Source organism: Pelodiscus sinensis, chromosome 19 (assembly GCF_052426305.1).
Source record: "Pelodiscus sinensis isolate ZL-2025 chromosome 19, ASM5242630v1, whole genome shotgun sequence".
Taxonomy (NCBI): domain Eukaryota; kingdom Metazoa; phylum Chordata; order Testudines; family Trionychidae; genus Pelodiscus; species Pelodiscus sinensis.
This window is the reverse complement of record NC_143070.1, coordinates 12,633,893-12,652,024: the sequence shown is the minus strand read 5'-3', so window position 1 is coordinate 12,652,024 and position 18,132 is coordinate 12,633,893. Positions and strand designations below refer to the sequence as shown.

Below are 18,132 nucleotides of genomic sequence, written 5' to 3'. Positions count from 1 at the left end.
GAGGTGGGGGAGCCCTGGGGCCAGATTACCTTACCTGGGTGAGGTTGAGCTGCACCTGGCAAGACGAGGGGCTGGACCAGGATTGCCACAGCCGAATCATGGCCTCATCTCCAACCCACGTTGTAGAAGACAGAAGCTGCCGCTAGACCTTCCTGTGGTTATATGGGGGCCAGACTGCAGGGCCTGCCCCAGGATCAGGACCAAGGACTGGACATTGTGGCCAGATGGAGGCTGGGCATGCCACCTGGCCCAGGGAGTGCTCCCCGCACAGCGGGCTCCTTGCCTTTGGGCATCCAGGCCCTGCCCTTGGCAATGCTATTGTCTTGTGCACCAGGCTCAGACCAAAAGTCCTTTACCTTTTCCCCTTCCATCATGTCTAGTTGCATATTACAACGGACTGTTAAGTTCTGGACACGGTGAGGCAAGGATGCTTCATCCCCTTCCACTCCGTTCCCATCCTCCTTTCCCGTCCCTCTTCAGGGACACATAAGAACGGCCGTACTGGGTCAGACCAAAGGTCCATCTAGCCCAGTATCCTGTCTGCCGACAGTGGCCAGCACTAGGTGCACCAGAGGGGGTGGACCAAAGACTGTGATCAAGCCATTTGTCTCGTGCCATCCTTCTCCAGCCTCTGACAAACAGAGGCCAGGGACACCATTTCTATTCCCTGGCTAATAGTCTTTTATGGACCTAACCTCCATGAATTTATCTAGCGTCTCTTTAAACTCTGTTATAGTCCTAGCCTTCACAGCCTCCTCTGGCAAGGAGTTCCACAGGGTGACTATGTGCTATGTTAAGAAGAACTTTCTTGTATTCGTTTTAAACCTGCTCCTCTCACCAGCATCTTCTTGGTGGAAGTGCAAAAGTTTCTTAACCTTCAGATCTCAGGGGAAAGGGTTTCTACTCCTGTTATTTCCTGGTCCCAAAGACCAAGGGCAGCTTCTGTCCCCTTCTGGGCCTGAGGGACCTGAATGCTCTCATAGTAAAATCCAAGTTCAAGATGGTAACCCTGTCCTCCATCATTCCCTCCCTAGCCATAGGAGACTGGTACGCTGCCTTTGATCTCAAAGACCCCCTATTTTCACACCTCTATCACACATGCTCACAGGCAGTTCCTCCGTTTCATGGTGGGCTGCGACCATTATCAGTTTACGGCCCTCCCCTTTGGACTTTCTACATCCCCCAGGGTTTTTACAAAGTGTATGGCAGTTGTGACTACGTTCCTGAAGAAGCGACAGGTCCAGGTTTATCCATACCTGGACGATTGGCCCATAAGAAGCTCTTTCCCGTCGCAGGTGATCAGCCATATAACTCTTATAAGGGATACCTGCCTCAAACTGGGTCTTATACTGAACGAGGCCAAATCCACTGTGGGTCCCACCTAAACCATAGAGTTTGTGGGAGCCTTCCTGGATGCAATGAGGGCCAGGGCTTCCGTCCCCAGAAAGTGCTTCTCGACACTGAAAGAGAGCATATTATGGCTCCCTTTTTTCCCACCACAATGGGCTGTTGTGCCAGGAGGCTGCTGGGGCTCAGCGGCCTGTACTTATATGAGTGAGGTTGGCCAGGCTAAGGTTACAGTCACTTCAACTGTGGCTGGCATGGATCCACAACCCAGCTTTTCAGCACGGGGTTGTGACGGTGCTCGCAGATGTGCTGAGTTCCCTCGACTGGTGGCTGTTGACGTGGAGACGGTGCTCCAGCGGATGCCGTTTCTCAGTCCTTCTCCATCCATCCAGCTCGTAATGGATGCTCCCGATACAGGTCGGGGTGCCCACCTCAGGAAGCTACAGATGCAAGGTATGTGGGGCCTAGAGGATCTCTCCCTTCATAGCTATGTCAGGGAGCTGCGAGCTAATCGTTTCGCCTGTGGGGTTTTCTTTCTGCAGCTTTGAAACAAGCATATATTGATTCTGACCAACAACGTGGCTGCGGAGTTTTCCATAAACAGACAGGGCGGTACTCGCTCCTATCCCCTGTGCAAGGAGGCTATCCTCCTATGGGAGCTTTGTGTGGCTCACCATATTCACCCAGTGTCCGCTTATCTCCCCGGGACTCAGAAGGAGTTGACGGACTGCCTCAGCAAGTCCTTGCATGGGCACGAATGGTCCCTAAAGGCGGAGGTACCCCTCTCCATTTTCTGTAGGTGGGGGTTTCCCCTCCTGGATCTGTTCACCACCCTCGTCAACAGGAAGTGTCCCTGGTTCTGCTCACTAATCGGGCACAGCCCAGGCTCTCTGGGGGATGCATTGAGGATCTCCCGGTCTTGGGGCCTGCTGTACACCTTTCCCCCCTTCCCACTGATCCCCACAGCGATTCGCAGGGTCAGGAAATTCTGGGCCTCGGTGATCCTGATAGCTACGGCCTGGCCTCGTCAACATTGGTGCTTGGACCTCCTCGCACTTTCAGTGGAGCAGCCTCTGGTGCTCCCACTGTGTCCAGACCTAATCTCCCAGGAGTTCGGCAGGCTCAAGCACCCGAACCTCTGCTCCCTGCACCTCATGGCGTGGAAGCTCCGTGGCTGACAGCTAGAGAGAGACAGTGCTCAGAGCAGGTCCAAGCAATGCTTTTGGGGAGCTGGAAGCCTTCCACCTAGTCTTCCTACCTGGTAAAGTGGAAAGTATCATAATCTGCTCAGCTGACAAGGGGTTCCCCCCTCTGGATGCCCCTGTGCCAGCTACCTCCTGGGGCTCAGCCTTCAGGGCCTGGCTCCTTCCTCCATGCAGGTGCACCTAGTAGCCATCTCGGCTTTCCATACTGGTTTGGGGAGCAGGACCATTTTGTCAGACCCAATGGTGCACCGGTTTCTCAAGGGATTGGATAGGGATTACCCTCAGGTCGCGAGCCCTTGCCCTCGTGGGACCTAAATCCGGTTTTCCCAAGGCTCATGGGCCTCCCCTTTGAGCTGTTGTCCACATGTTCCCTTCTGCACCTTTCCTGGAAGCTGTCCTTGGTGGCCATTACCTTGGCCAGGTGAGTGTCAGAACTCAGGACTTTAATGGTGGACCCCCTGTATATCGTCTTTTTTAAGGATAAGGGCAGGCTGCGCTCCCACCCTGCCTTTTTGCCCAAGGTGGTTTCTTATTTGCACAGCCACCAGGATATTTTTCTCCCTGTTTTTTACCTGAAGCCCTGAAACTGCATTTTTGGGGAGAAATAAAGTATTCATTGGAACCTCCTAACCCCCACTTGTGATGTCACTTCACTAGTTCTCCCTGTACCTTAATCTTCCAGCCTAGACAGGACCTGAATTTCAAATGCAAGAAAGGTTTTTCTGGCTCTCTTTAGACACCTTATAAAAGGGCCCGGGGGAGGGGCTAGCCCATTTGTTCTTTTTGAAGCTTTACATTCTTCATATTCATCATTCATGTGACAGACAGAAACTAAAGAAGATTTTTGTTTGCACAGAGATGACATCAGTGAGTGTGTTTCTCTCTATACCAGGAAAGCGTCTTTTTCACAAATCCATTTAGATGCAGCACTGCAGCTCTCAAAATGAATCTCATATGCTTTTATCACCCCACAGCTGGTATTTCCCTTAGGGGGATGTACTGCCTTGAACCTGAGAAATAACATAAACAAATTCCTGCTTAGAACATTTGAACAAGATTTTTAACAGCTTTTCCTCATTCTGACACCTTTCTTGAATTAACTGCTGAATTGTTCCTTATAGAGCCCTGATTGATAAAACACTCCCTATCCTATGACCCTGTAGTAGCAGCTGTTTGGCTGGGTCTATTTCTGGAAACATGGGTCCATATTACCAAGCCCACCCAGCAGGATTAGCTCAACTGCTGATGGAAGCCATGGAATGAAGCTCAGGATTCATCTCTTTATGGCTAGTGCTTCACATTCCTCCTGCGTGTATGTAGCCTCTGCTCTCACCAGTGCTGAAAAGCAACAACTCCCCCTGCACACCTTATATGGACCCAGCAGATAAAGCCACTCACAGTGTTGTATTTAACAGGGAGCCGTCCGTCCAAGTCCAATTCCTTGTGGGGGATGTACTGGTTAGTCCAAGCCAGACCTCGTTTGTGTCTTTGGAATTCGTTTGAATGAAAGTCTGTAAATGACACAGAAGGGGGTAAGGAGGATGAAGTGGTTAAGGTGCTAGCCAGAGATGCTGGGAGCTGGGTTTAGTTCCCCACTCCTCCTCTAGGCCTACTGACAGCAGTTCCAGGCCCCAGGCTCTATAGACAGTGGGCCCTGGGAAGGGATGTGTCACGGGGATCACTTTGAGATTGTCACCCAATGGGCTGATCATACCACTGAGCCTTCCTACCTGCCCACTGGGATACCCTGTCTCACTGTCCTTCTGGGCCAAAAGCCCTGATCTACCCTAGCCCAGGCACAGAGTTGGAGTAATGACCCCCCAGCACAGTAAAGGTGGGTCTACACAGCAGGGCATAACTCAAAATAAGCGATGGAAATTAAGCTACGTCAATTGTGTAGCTTATTTCAAAATAACTTATTTTGAAATTGGGAGCATCTACAAAGCTCTTATTTAGAAATAGAGCACTCTTCCTCCGACTTCCCTTAGGGTATGTCTACACTAGCCTCCTAGCTCGAACTAGGGAGGCTAATGTAGGCATTCGAAGTTGCAAATCAAGCCCGGGATTTAAATATCGCACACTTGCTTTGCATCTTCCCGGCTGGTTGCTGGGAAATTTACAAGTCAGGACTAACTGCCCATGTCTATACGCAGCAGGGACCCGGTAGTTCGAAATAAAGCCCTAGTTTTATAAAGCGCAGGTTCTGTGCGGGTGGTAGCCTTAACCTTCATTTCCTTGCCTTTTCACTTGTGTGGGTGTTACTAGAGCAACCCTGACAGACACAGCACAGGGGTTTTGTGTGTTAACTCTTACTAGCAATGCTCACATCCCCAGGACACATTTTATTTACCATCTCGGCCTGATCCCGGATCACTAGCAGTCGAGAGCCCCTCCCTGAACAGTCATCACGGCTCTCGTTCCAGGGAGTTCTATTTTTAGACACCCAGTAGCACTTGTCCCGGTGCAGCAGCCAGTCTGGGGGGCAGAGCTTGCACCCTGGTCCCTCTGGAGGGGTAAATGGAAACGCGTCATGGAGCTGGAAGTTCTGAACTTCATTGAACTTGTGCACAGGCTCAACATTTCCAGTAGCCCCATTGCTTGGGCTTTGTTTGAAGGCAGGTCCCATAACCAATTCGCAGCTGTGGGCCAGGAAGGAGGCTGCTGGTGTGGTTTGTGAGCTGTGAGTAACAGCACCGGCCTGTGAAGGTCAGGCTCAGCTGGAATTCTCCTTCACTCCCTCCCATCAGCTGCTGCAGGGTTCCTGTGTCCCACTGAACAGCCATTGTGGTTTGCACTCCAGGTAACACGGCCTGTGCAAAGCTAAAAGAACTTCATTTAGGTCACAAAGTCAAAGTTGGAAACGCCACGTTCATGGCTGCCCATGCGGCTGTCACTCAGCCTGACTGTGGGTTATTCCTGTGCAGGGAATGTTTGTTTGGGGACCCATCATGGACATGGGCACCAGATCAGTGTACACACAGAATAAGGCAGCAGCCATGGGAGACAAACAGTAAGTAACCGTGTAATTGAGACTGTATCCCAAGGCACAAATAAATGGGGGCTGGATTATGGTTGTGCGGGTGACTGTAAATCTGCCATTTCCTCACTTTCAGGAGTTTGGCTTTGTAACCGTCCTGCACATGTTTAAGAAACATGCTTCAGTTTCTTAAAAAAAGTAAATTAAAATACAGCAATTCTATTATATGCAACGGGAATAACTTCCCCTTCCTAAACCAGTAGCACGGTTTAGACCTGGCTCAGCACCATGCTCACTGCTATCACTCAGGGCTGGTGGGTGACTTGGAGAATCTGTTCTCATGAGGGCAGGAAGCCGGGGGTAGGTGCTCAGTGGGAGCCCGGCCAGCTCTGTCTTCCTCCCCAGTAGGAGCTTCTGCCCCATGTAGTGTCCCTGGAGGCAACAGACCACTGGGGCCATGTGCTGGCAGGGCTTGCAAGTTTTTTGCAGCCTGGGCACCAGGAATATTAGTGGTCCAGCTCCAGCAAAGTTTCAGACTGTGTCTCACTCTGGCCTCACTTGCTGCCTCTGTGTGCTCACCCCCATGCATCCCCCAACTTCACCTGCTGCCCCTGGGAGATTTAAAATGTCTCCAGATGCCCCCGCCATCTACAGCATAGCTGGGCTAAAGCAACTTCCTGCCATCTCTGGCTCCGTGCACAGCTGCCAGCATGTCCGTGTAGCTCCTGGGTGGAAAGGAAGCTTTGTCTCCACACATTGTCCCTCCCCCCGGGCACCCCTGTGGCCAATGGGAGCTAACGAGGTGGTGCCTGTGGGGAAAAGCACACGGAGGCCTCCCGGACTCCCCCTGCCTAGGAGCTGCTGCCAGAGGGCAATGCCCCCAGGTAAGCGCTGCACTCCTGCACCTCCTACCCCATCACAGACCCTGTAATCCTAACCCCCTTCTGCCCCCCCCCCCTCCCCCCGCCCCGCTCCTTTGCCCAGCCCAGAGCCTGCATCCAGCATCTAAACTCCCTCGCAGAACCTTAGGCACATGTTGGGGGCGGGGACTTTGAGTGGAGGAGGGGTGCAGGGATTCTGGACCCCACCAAAATTTCTACAAACTTGCTGCCCCTGTGTGCTGGGTGAGAGAGAACATGGCCCAGAACTCACCCCCTTCCCCACCTCTATGGGTAGCCCCCAGTGCAGAGTGAGCTGTGGATAAATCCCTGTAATATTATACTTTGTATTAAGATCTTGTCCTTTTAGATCTATCTTTGTTAAGTGTTCTTATAGACTCTCTGTAACATTTCTCCTATAGCTTTGTATTAAGATATATAGATCTTGTAAGATAAAAATGTCTTTTGAGATCTCTCCCCTTTTCTTGATTGCCCTGTTGAAATGAATGTGTGAATGGAGACTGAAAGGGGAGCACCTCCAGCAGCAGTTGCCAGGGTGGTGAAGGTCTGGGAGCCAGATCCAAGACAATACCTGTGAAGTGAACTCATTAAGAAGACTGGACATACAGACACCTTGGGAGTAAAGCAAGTGCCTGCCCTTGGAAGAACTCTCTTTGAAGCAGTATTAGGAAAGGCGAGGTGATTACTAATTGACTGCAAGAGAGGGATAAATAGGAGGCATCTTGCAGAGGGACCCCGGGTTTTCATCTTGTCTACATGGGAGCATCAATCCAGATCTGCAGAAGCCTGGCTCCATTCCCTCCCTCCCTCTCCATCTAACTCACCTGGCCAGTGCAGTTAGGGGGAGCAACTATTGGTAACAACAAGATGGAGTGTGCTTGTGTACGTGTGTGTATGAGTGAGTGAGAGAGAGAGAGAGAGAGAGAGACTGCATGAGTGTAATGTATCATATACATATGATAAGTATTGATTGATCTATGTATGTTCAATAAATGTGGCATGTTGCCTTATCCCCCTGAAAAAGATCTTTTAAGCACAGCATAGCTGCCATACCAGGGTGAGCCCAGCATTTCTGACTGTTCATGCTGTTACGGGTGTCGTGCTGCAGAGTCTTCCTGAGCATCAGAAGCCAGAGGGGAAATGGCGACTCTTCAGAGTCCACATCTCAGCAAATCCTGCATGGCATTTCCTGGCTCAAAGAAAGCCTGTTTCATCAGCCCGACGGTTCCCCTCATCCCGTATTCCCAAGGCCTGGTTTGAATAATGGAAGTGTAAAAGCTTCTCAAAGGTACCACAGGACCTGTTTACAATGGGAGAAGCAGGGAAACTAAACAGGAGTTACGAGGAGTCCTGTGGCACCTTATAGACTAACTGAAGTGTAGGAGCATAAGCTTTTGTGGCCAAAGACCCACTTCGTCAGATGCATGTAGTGGAAATTTCCAGAGGCAGGAATAAATATGCAGGCCAGGATCAGGCTGGAGATGACCAGGTGGATCCAATCAAGGAGGATGAGGCCCACTTCTAGCAGCTGATCTGGAGGTGTGAATTCCAAGAGAGCAGAAGCTGCTTTTGTAGTTAGCAAGCCATTCACAGTCTTTGTTTAATCCAGAGTTGATTGTGTCAAACTTAAAGATGAACTGTAGCTCAGCAGTTTCTCTTTGAAGGTACTGTAGGGGAACACTTCAATCTTCCTGGACACACAATTGCAGATCTAAAAGTAGCCATCCTGCAGCAAAAAAACTTCAGGACCAGACTTCAAAGAGAAACTGCTGGCCTTCATATTTATTCCTGCCTCTGGAAATTTCCACTACATGCATCTGACGAAGTGGGTCTTTGCCCACGAAAGCTTATGCTCCTACACTTCAGTTAGTCTATAAGGTGCCACAGGACTCCTCGTCGCTTTTGCAGATTCAGACTAACACTGCTACCCCTCTGATACTAAACAGGAGTTGCTGTCAGCTGCCCTAAGTATTTTGTAGCAATAGGGTATTTATTGTGTAACTCTCACACCTTCCCGTGTAGTGTCACTGAGACCATTTAGAGATTCATGAGTCTGCTCTACAGACTCAGCTAAGGCCTTGTGGCTTTTAGCTCATGCAGTAGAATCTCATATGTCTAATTTCAGAAGTCCCAGGTTTGATCCCACCCACCAATCTCGTTTTATTGCAGTAGTTTGTGTCATTACCCCAAGAGACCAGTAGGTGGTGCTGCAGTGCAAGGCGCAGCTGAGAGAAGGAGGTGAGGTACCTGCTGAGTTGCTGGGAGATGATTCACACACAAATTGTTTCAGGCGGGACTGGAAATCTGTCAGGCCGGGGCTGCCGTTGCATTGAGGGATGAGTCTCTCCCCAGTACTGTTGTTCTCCAGGCAATTCAGACACCGTCTGGGCTGAAAAACTTCAGAACAGCATGAGCATGAATGGCAGCTACTGCTCAGGGATCAGCCGCCCATCACATACTGCAGCTTTCACATTCAGAACTGGGCCCGGGAGATAGAACATGAGAGAAGATGAGAGACTATTGCATTTATTGCACAGCGCTCGGTGTCTCCCACTCTGCCCTGCACACTGATTGCAGTGAAGCTCTAGGAGAGGGCTCACATGGGGGTCGTGTATCAAGCTCCAACTTTGTCCTGTAAATGTCCTATTGATCCTGTTTTGGTGCTAGTGACGTGTCTGGGATTTTATTCACAAGAGCGTTGGAATCAGAAACGCAGGAAATGGGGAGATTTCGAGGTGTTGCATTTGGCACAAATTAATTTGGAGGTGCTTACCCCAAATGCCCGTCAGAATCACAGATGCCACCTGGACGAGGAACCAAGCTGCTCCCAGCCGCAGAGCGAGCCGATGCCAGCAGGGGCACGGAGGATGATCTGTAAGAGGCAGAGTCTGGTGAAAGATCTTCAGCACATAGAGCAAGCAATAATGGATGTGCATGTGCATCACCCATCAATGGATATTTATATTCCTCCTGACATACCAGGAATAGTTTAAAGCCTGTAAGTTAAGAGCTACATCATGCTGAAGGCACCCTGGTGATGAAAGAGAAAAATACTGCCAAAGTGAAGAAAATACTAACAAATTCCTACTGTCAATTATGTCACAACATGGTTCTAGTCCTCTTAGAGTGGTGTGTATCTGACGACGTTACATATCAAAGCTTTGCTTCAATCCCTTTTAAGTGCAGTTTGCTGCAGTCTTTTCATGATGATCTAACAATCCCTTAGGGTATGTCTACACTACAAAGTTAATTCGAACTAACAGACGTTAGTTCGAATTAACTTTGATAGGCGCTACACTAGCAAACCGCTAGTTCGAACTTAATTCGAAGTAGCGGAGCGCTTAATTAGAACTAGGTAAACCTCATTCCACGAGGACTAACGCCTAGTTCGAATTAGCTAGTTCGAATTAAGGGCTGTGTAGACCCTTAATTCGAACTAGTGGGAGGCTAGCCCTCCCCAGGTTTCACTGGTGGCCACTCTGGGCACCACCAGGGAAACTCTTCTGCCCCCCCTCCCGGCCCCGGACCCTTTAAAGGGGCACGGGCTGGCTACGGTGTCCATGCCAGGTGCAAGCCTGCCAGCACCCAGCCAGCAGACCCTGCACCTGGCACGGCTCGAGCCACCCACCCGCTGCCACCAGCCCTTCGCCTCTTCCCGGGACCAGGCTGACGGCTCCCAGGAGCCTGCCCAGGTCTGCATGAGGCGGGCACCCGCCTGGTCTAGTGCAGACATCGTGGACCTCATCCACGACCTCCGCACTAGGCACAGGAAAGTGGCCGTCTAGGGCAGGCTAGCTGCCAGTCTGGCCACCCAGGAGCAGGTGTGCATGAAAATCAAGAGGGTCCACTGAGACCCCCGACCCTGAGCCCTGAGCTTAGAATGGCCGAACTGGGACAGACCAAAGGTCCATCTAGCCCAGTAGCCTGTCTGCCGACAGCGGTCAACCCTAGGGACCCTGGAGGGGATGGACTGAAGACAGTGACCAAGCCATTTGTCTCGTGCCATCCCTCTCCAGCCTGCCACAAACTTTGGGCAGGGACACCACTCCTACATCCTGGCTAATAGCACTCCATGGACCCAACCACCATTACTTGATCTCACTTCCTTTAAACTCTGTTCTAGTTGTAGCCTTCACAGCCTCCTGCAGCAAGGAGTTCCACAGGTTGACTCTTTGCTTTGTGAAGAACAACTTTCTGTTATTAGTTTGAAGCCTGCTACCCATTCTTTTCCTTTGGTGTCCTCTAGTCCTTCTATTATGGGCACTAATGAAGAACTTTTCTGTATGCACCCTCTCCATCCCACTCATGCTTTTATAGACCTCTATCATATCCCCCCTCCGTCTCCTCTTTTCTAAGATGAAAAGTTCCAGTCTCTTTAGCCTCTCTTCATATGGGACCTGTTCCAAACCCCTCATCATTGTTGTTGCCCTCCCCTCTCCCACCCTCTCTCTTCCCCTCTCCCACCTCCTTTTCCCAGTCTCCCCCAGTTTTGTTCAATAAAGACAGAGTCAATGTTGGAAGAAACGTTATCTTTATTTTGTACATCAATAAGAAGGGGGGCTAGGGAAGGGTAAGTGGAAGGAGGTGAGGGAGGAATGGGGTACGAGCCCCCGATGGGGAGGACTGGGCTGGCTCTGCAGGCTTCTGGGGGTGGAACCTCTCCTGCAGCCCCCCCAATTGTCCCCTTTCCCCAGATGGCAGCCTGCGGCAAGTGCAGCCGGTCTGATGGCCAAGTGCTGTGATGTGCCCAGTGTGGGTACTCTGGGCAATCCAAGCCAGGACTGCTTTGCAAGTGGGGCACCGCTGAGAACTGTCTGTCGGGGTGGGGGTCGGGTCCCTTTAAGCACAGCCCTCGGCTACCCTGAGACAGCAGCTCATCTGATGCCCTGCCGGCACTGCTTCCGGCCATCCTTAAGCCCTGTTCAGGGTCCACTTAATGTGGACATGCTAGTTCGAATTAACGAAACTCTAATTCGAACTAGTTTTTTAGTCTGGATGCGTTAGTTCGAATTAGCGCAGTAGTGTAGACACACCCACCCTTAGTGACTGGAATGCCCAGCCTTTTGCTATTCTAAATTGCCTGCTTCTCTCATTACAAATCCATGCTGGCTGTTATCTATCAGCTTATCATCTTCCAGATATTTGCAGATGAATTCCTTAATTATTTGCTTCATTATCATTCCTGGCACAGAAGTTAAGCTGACTCGTTTGTAGTTTCCTGGCTTATTCTTATTTCCCTTCTTATAGATGGGCATTATATTGCCCTTTTCCGGTCTTCTGGAATCTCTCTCAACTTCCATGACTTTTCAATGATGGTAGCTAAAGGCTCAGATACCCTCTCTATCAGCTCGAGTATTCTAGGATGCATTTCATCAAGCCCTGGTGACTTGAAGACACCTAACTTTTCTAACTAACCTTTAACTTGTTCTTTTCCTATTTTAACTTCTAAACCTACCCCATTTCCTCTAGCATTTACTGTGTTAGGCATCCCATCCCCATCAATCTTCTTGGTGAAAACCGAAACAAAGATGTTGTTAAGCACTTCTGCCATTTCCAAGTTTCCTGTTGTTGTAATTGTGTGACAATATACCTAGCACCTTGGATGGGATTACTCTGGGGGTGGCTAACCCAAGAGATGCTGCTATTTTTAGTACACTAGCTCATATGGGCTACCGTAGATATATCTCCCCCAACTGAGCTCACTTCTTTAGCACCGGTGTAGACATACGGCAAAATTCTGCCACACCCCATTAGCTCCAGGTCTTGTCTGGCAACTTGAAACAAGTTGGAGCCCACTTATATACTCCCAGACACCCAGAACTGCCATCATAGGATATGCAAAATCAGGCCCTTTCAACCTCAGCTTCTGCTGCGTATTGCCTCCTGGCCCAAGGAGGCAATAGGGACCTGTTTGTATTGCACTGTGAAAAGTTTCATTCCAGGACGTGACCATGAGGCATTTACTGGTGTCTGATTTTATAACTCTGAGGTCGGAGGGATGCTTCTATAGGAGAACTGAACCAGAAGACCCAAATATAGAAAGGAGAAAAGGCTCTGAAGAGCTGTATATTACAGCACTCACAGGGGAGAAGATAACTAGCTCAGCTCTAGATGGAGTTTGAGCACAGTTCTTGCTCCTGTATAGATACAGTAAATCCGGAGTGACTGACATAATTCATTTGGGCCGTGTCCAGACTCAGGGGTTTTTTCGGGAAAAGTAGCCTTTTCCCGAAAAAACTTCCCCTGCGTCCAGACTCAAGCCGCGTTCTTTCGAAATTATTTCGAAAGAACGCGGCTTTTCTTTCGATGGCGGTAAACCTCGTTTCACGAGGAAGAACGCCTTCCTTCGAAAGTTCCTCTTTCGAAGGAAGGCGTTCTTCAATGTAAAGAGGCCGTCTTCGAAAGAGAGCATCCAGACTCGCTGGGTGCTCTCTTTCGAAAAAGCGGATTTTTCTTTCGAAAGATCCGCCTGCAGTCTAGACGCAATCTTTCGAAAGATGCTCTTTCGAAAGATGCTTTCGAAAGAGCATCTTTTGAAAGAAGCCTGCAGTTTAGACATAACCTCTAGTGACATTCTTCAGCTTTGAAGCCTATGACCAACCTCCTTTCCAGATCAGGAGTATATTAAACACCAGCCTAGCACTGAACCTTGTGCCAGCCTCCTGCTAAGCTATTGTTACAATGAAACTGACCACTAAGTCCTACTACTTCTTTCCTGTCTCCTGCAAGTCTCAATTCCCAGCTTGTAGTTTCTGAATACCAGCGGCTTGTCTACACAGGGAAATTGACCAGATGGTTTTTCCCAAATAGCTCTCTATATGCTCTATTCCAATTAAAATCACTTTATTCCAGAATAAGCAGTGCCCTTTCAAAGCAGAGTAATTATTTCTGAAAAAAATCACTTTTAAAATCACTGTCCTGGTCAATGTATCTATATATACGAGTCCTTATTTTCCTTAATAACTTCTTGTGAGGGACTTTATCAAAAGCTCTTTGAAAGTCAGGAGACTGGTGCAGTCGTGTGAGAATAAGTGTATCTGTATTATGAGCATTTGGAATTACACTGGCATATTGTGCCTCCAAAATCTAATGTTTGCTTCCTTTTTTGTTTACACATGGGTGCTATAGTGCCCCATTAATTTGATCAACTCTGCCACCTGTTATGTCCGGGTTTCTGACTCCATTACAGTTCACCGGCTTGTTGCTTTGATACTTCTCGCATTTGTGGACAGACTTTTACAAGTTTCACTTTTAACCATCGGCTTGTTTTTATTTAAATCTTTTGATGCCCGTTTGTATCATTTACATTTTTGATCTTATCCTGCACAGCCTCCCAAGTAGCATCCCTGTATGTCCTGTCTTTTATTGGATCTTGCACCCCTGATATTACTAACATCCCCAATGGACAGATGTCTCACCTTAGAGAAGGCTCCTCCACACTCGTTAGCATTCCCCCAGCTCCTACCGTAAATAATCATCCCAACTCCTACTTACTGCATATGCCAAAAGTCTGCTCCCACTCTAGTTAAGGCAGAGTCCAGCCTTTCTGTGCAATCTCTCTTCCACCAGATAGCCCCACCCTCACTTTGTCACCTCTAGCCAACGCCCCCTGCAGTTCTCTGTGCCGTCACTGGCATGTCACATTGGCACATCCAGAATTCCCATTCACAAGTGATATTTCCCCTTGGCCCCTCCCTGCAAAGTACCATGTAAAGGCAGAGTTGGGAATGGACTCCCAGAGAGACAGTGAGTCACTTACCTTGGGTCTCAGGTTGACGTGAGCGGTCTGCTGTTCTCACCTTTGGGCGAAGGTGTAATGACGTATAACCCTCTTCATCCTCCATTAGCCAAGCTTTTCCCGGCTGTGAATCCTTTTCAGCAGGTACTCAGAGGAGGGAACAGAACAGCTAGTGACTGACTGCCAGGCTCTGCAGCTCAGGGCTCACCTCCCAAAGCAGCACAGACCCTCTCCATTAGAAACCACAGGAAGTGCAGGCTCTGAACTCAAGTGACACCCAACTCTTCCGCCTTCCCCACACACGTCTGAGCCCATCACTAGACCCTACTAGCTTCTCTGCTGACCGTGCTTAAACTGGGTTAGAAAATAAAATAAATAGTACAAGCTAATGCTTGCTGAGAAGAGAGGAGAAGAGTTATGGGGACGAGGGTAAATGGGGTTGGGTGGTAGAGAAAAAAAGAGAACGGGGGGGAGGCATGGGACACAGGTAAGGGAGAAGAGGTGGGGTGTAGAGGAGAGGGAAAATGGGAGGGAGGGACGAGGGTGAATGGCAGGGGGTTGGGGGAGAATAAGGCTGGAGCATCTATCACCTCCATGTTTTCCCCTCTCACGGGTTTGCCAGGATCTGGAGGGAGCTGTCCCCTCAGAGGAGAGAAGTTCCCTCTCCCTACCCACTGTGTGCACCAAGGTTGGAGGGTTTCTCCCTCCTTTTCTGTGAGCCAGCGACCAGGGGGCCTTTCCCCTCTGGGGTGCCTGAGCTGCTCTTCATAACCTCCTATGTTTGACTGGGTCCTGGGGCACCTCTGCTACTCCAACAGGGATCTGACCCTCCCATGGGAACTAGGTTCTGGGGCCCTGTCTGTCTGGTGGTGTCTTTGCCTTTCTCCCCACCCTTCTTGGATCTGGGGAAACCTCTTTTGTCTGCAGGGTCTGAGCTTTTCCTCCTATTCCCATATGGGTCAGGGTCTGTCCCTACAGGGGAGGCTGAGGAAAGACTCGGTGGCTGATGGGTTTGTTGGGCTGTGAAATTGTCTCTCATAGGCGGGAGAGCTGAGGCCCTGTGGCTGGGCACACTTAGGATCAGGCAGGTCAGAGCCCTGGTGGAAGGGCTGTAGGGAATGAGCCGGACCTGGGTTTCCATAGGGAGATGGTTAGTCATGGCACTGAGGGATTTTCTTACATTTGGTTTCTGTGGCAGCAAAGAGCTTTTGTTCCATCTGGCATCATCTGCCCTCAGGTTTACTCATGGGCATCAGAGAGGCCCATGGACACAAGTTGGTCTGGCAGGCCTGTCTAGCACTGCGGGCGCAGGAGATGAAGAGAGAGGAAAGGGAGGAGTGTTAGAGGCAAAACAGCCTGCAGTACTGCCCATGGCTGAGTGGGTTGGGTTACCTCACCACCCCAGCTGTATCCAATCTAATCGGTGGGACCATCTCCCCCGGCATCACTCCACACACACACACTGCTCAGTGCCTGGCTCCTAAGGCTGAGGGAGTCTCAGGGGAGGTGTCAGGGTTAAATCTCTCTAAGCCTGGGGGGAAAGGACCCCAGGGCTCTGCCATCAGAGCGGAGGTTGCAGCAGAAGGAAGGGGGCAGACTCCAGCCGGGGGCATTGAGGCTCAAGAGTATAAAGCAGGCAGCAGGGAGCGAGGAACTGCTGAGATCTCTCTGGCACTAACAGGGAGAGGGTCTGGCTGCTGGAGAGGGGAGGATCGTAGAGCTTGTTCTTTCCTTTACTATAGCTATTAATAACAGAGAGAACTGATGTGGAAGGAGGAGCTAGAAAAACGGGGTTCAGTGGGGGGACAGACTGGCAGTCAGGTATGGGGGGGGTCTGCAAGAGTGGGGTTCTGTGTGTGGGACACAGACTGGCAGTTAGTCAGAGATATGGGGAGGGGCTGTAAAAGGGGAGTCTGGAGACGGACTGGCAGTTAGTGGGGAACGTGGGGGAGGGGCTGGCAGAGGGGGGCTCTGTCCATGGGGCACAAGCGGGCAGTGGGGGAGGGGCTGGCAGAGGGGGGCTCTGTCCGTGGGGCACAGACTGGCAGTGGGTCAGGGCCGTGGGGCAGAGGGAGGTTCCTGTGAAGCAGTGGGGGGTGGAAATGTATCTGGGGAGGTAACTGCCGTCAGTGCAGAGCAGCCTCTGCCAGCCGGGCACATGGGGGAGGAAGTTCTGGGAGGTGCCAGGGTCTCTCTGGGCAGGCAGGGGGCTGCAGTGGGGGCAGGGGGGAGACGTTGGGGGCAGAGGCAGGAAGGGGGGACGGGGACGAGGGCAGTGGGGAAGAGTCTGTTGTTTATCAGGGATATCACTGGGGCCGTGGAGGAGAGTTAGGCAGGGCTGGGGTAGTTGATAAGGTGGGGGCAGGGACAGGCTAGCAGGGGGTGGGAGGTGCTGTGTGGAGGACAGTGTTGGGAAGTGAGGAGTTTAGTTGTGAAGGGTGGGTGTAATGGCCGTCAGGAATATAGAGATGGAAGGTTCTAGAAAAACTACATTTTCTTGGGGGCCGAGTCTGGCAGTTAATTAGGGATAGTGCAGGTGGGGGGAGGTTCTGCAGGGGCCAGTGCAGTTACAGGAAATGGTGGTGGGATGGGCGTGGGTTAGAAAATGGAAGAGCCAAATAGTGAGTCAAGTATGTCACAAGGGGTGGGGGAAAGCTCCAGGCTCTTAGTTTTGGGGAGTCAGTCAGGGGTGCGTGTAGAGATGGAAGGTTCTGGAAGAGCAAGAGTCAGAATGAGAATGGGAAAGAGAAGGAGGCGCATGCAGGGCAGGACTGGCCGGCTCTGCAGAGTCAGGAGAGTTACTAAGGAGGTAGAAGTGTGAACGGAAATAGGACTCTGACAATGCACAGACAATAGGCAGACAGATGGTTAGCAGAGCTCGTTGAAACTTGTTAATTTGAGGTTTTGATGAGACTTTTTGTTGAAAAACGTTCGGTATACCTCAGTTTTGCATTTTTGGTTACAAGCCAGACTATTTTGCTGATTTGGTTGCCAGAAATTGAAAATTCTTTCATTTTCAACAAAAACCCTGAAAATTTGCTTTTGTATAAGTTTCATACACCTGTTAGAAAAGAGTGTAGCTCATGTGGAAGAAGCCCTTTCTTCCGACGCCGTACTGTAAATCTTCTTGAGCGAGAGTGGGTGGGTAGTATGAACGCATTGCAGGTTCTTGCACAATAACCCCCCAGTGTAGACATACCCATGGGCTGTGTCTAGACTGGCAAGTTTTTCCGCAAAATCAGATGATTTTGCGGAAAAACTTGCCAGCTGTCTACACTGGCCGCTTGAATTTCCAGAAAAGAACTGACGATCTCATGTAAAATCATCAGTGCTTTTCCGGAAAATCTATGCTGCTCCCGTTCAGGCAAAAGTCTTTTTACGAAAAGACTTTTATGCAAAAGGGCCAGTGTAGACAGCATAGTACTGTTTCCCGCAAAAAAGCCCCGATCGTGAAAATGGCGATCGGGGCTTTTTTGCGGAAAACCGCGTCTAGATTGGCCACGGACGCTTTTCCACAAAAGGTGCTTTTGCGGAAAAGCATCCTGCCAATCTAGACATGCTTTTTCCGAAAATGCTTTTAACAGAAAACTTTTCCGTTAAAAGCATTTCTGGAAAATCATGCCAGTGTAGATGTAGCCATGGAGTGTTTACATCACATCTTCCTAGATGACCATGGTGGCTCTACACAGAAAACATGCTCCTGCTTGGAGCACTGCAGAGCTCCTGGATCAGTATTCAGGGAGAGGAGGCTGTGTCGTTCCAATTGCACAGAAGCCATAGGAATTTTGATTCCTATGGGCAGATTTTATGCAGTTTCTTGAAAAAGCGCTATGGATGGGACATCCTGCAGTGCCGAGCTAAGGTGAAACAACCATTACTGGTTTTCATCTTCAAAGTGTTGCCTCAAAGCTTTTCTGATTCCTAGTACCCCAGGTCGTACCGCCTAATAGCCTGTGGATCTGACTG

The 18,132-nt window shown here is 50.1% G+C and overlaps 1 protein-coding gene across 1 annotated transcript; it reads right to left on the bottom strand.

Annotated features, from left to right (window-relative positions):
* Positions 1–1,567: 1,567 nt before the first annotated feature.
* LOC149522184 (killer cell lectin-like receptor subfamily B member 1B allele C) lies at positions 1,568–14,334 on the bottom strand. The gene is made up of 6 exons (XM_089770571.1): positions 14,188–14,334; positions 9,202–9,300; positions 8,676–8,825; positions 4,903–5,057; positions 3,951–4,063; positions 1,568–3,562 (listed from the first exon to the last, which is right to left on the bottom strand). Exons 1-6 carry the CDS (start codon positions 14,270–14,272, stop codon positions 3,436–3,438), a joined length of 729 nt encoding a protein of 242 aa, XP_089626697.1. The 5' UTR covers positions 14,273–14,334; the 3' UTR covers positions 1,568–3,435.
* Between the last annotated feature and the right edge of the window lie 3,798 nt (positions 14,335–18,132).

Coding starts and splice junctions, on each gene's coding strand:
- LOC149522184 (XM_089770571.1), bottom strand. CDS start 14,272: ATGGAGGATGAAGAGGGTTATACGTCATTACACCTTCGCCCAAAGGTG. Junction 8,826..9,201: donor GATTCTGACGGGCATTTGGG/GTAAGCACCTCC, acceptor GCTGTTCTGAAG/TTTTTCAGCCCAGACGGTGT. Junction 4,064..4,902: donor TCCGGGATCAGGCCGAGATG/GTAAATAAAATG, acceptor TGTCATTTACAG/ACTTTCATTCAAACGAATTC.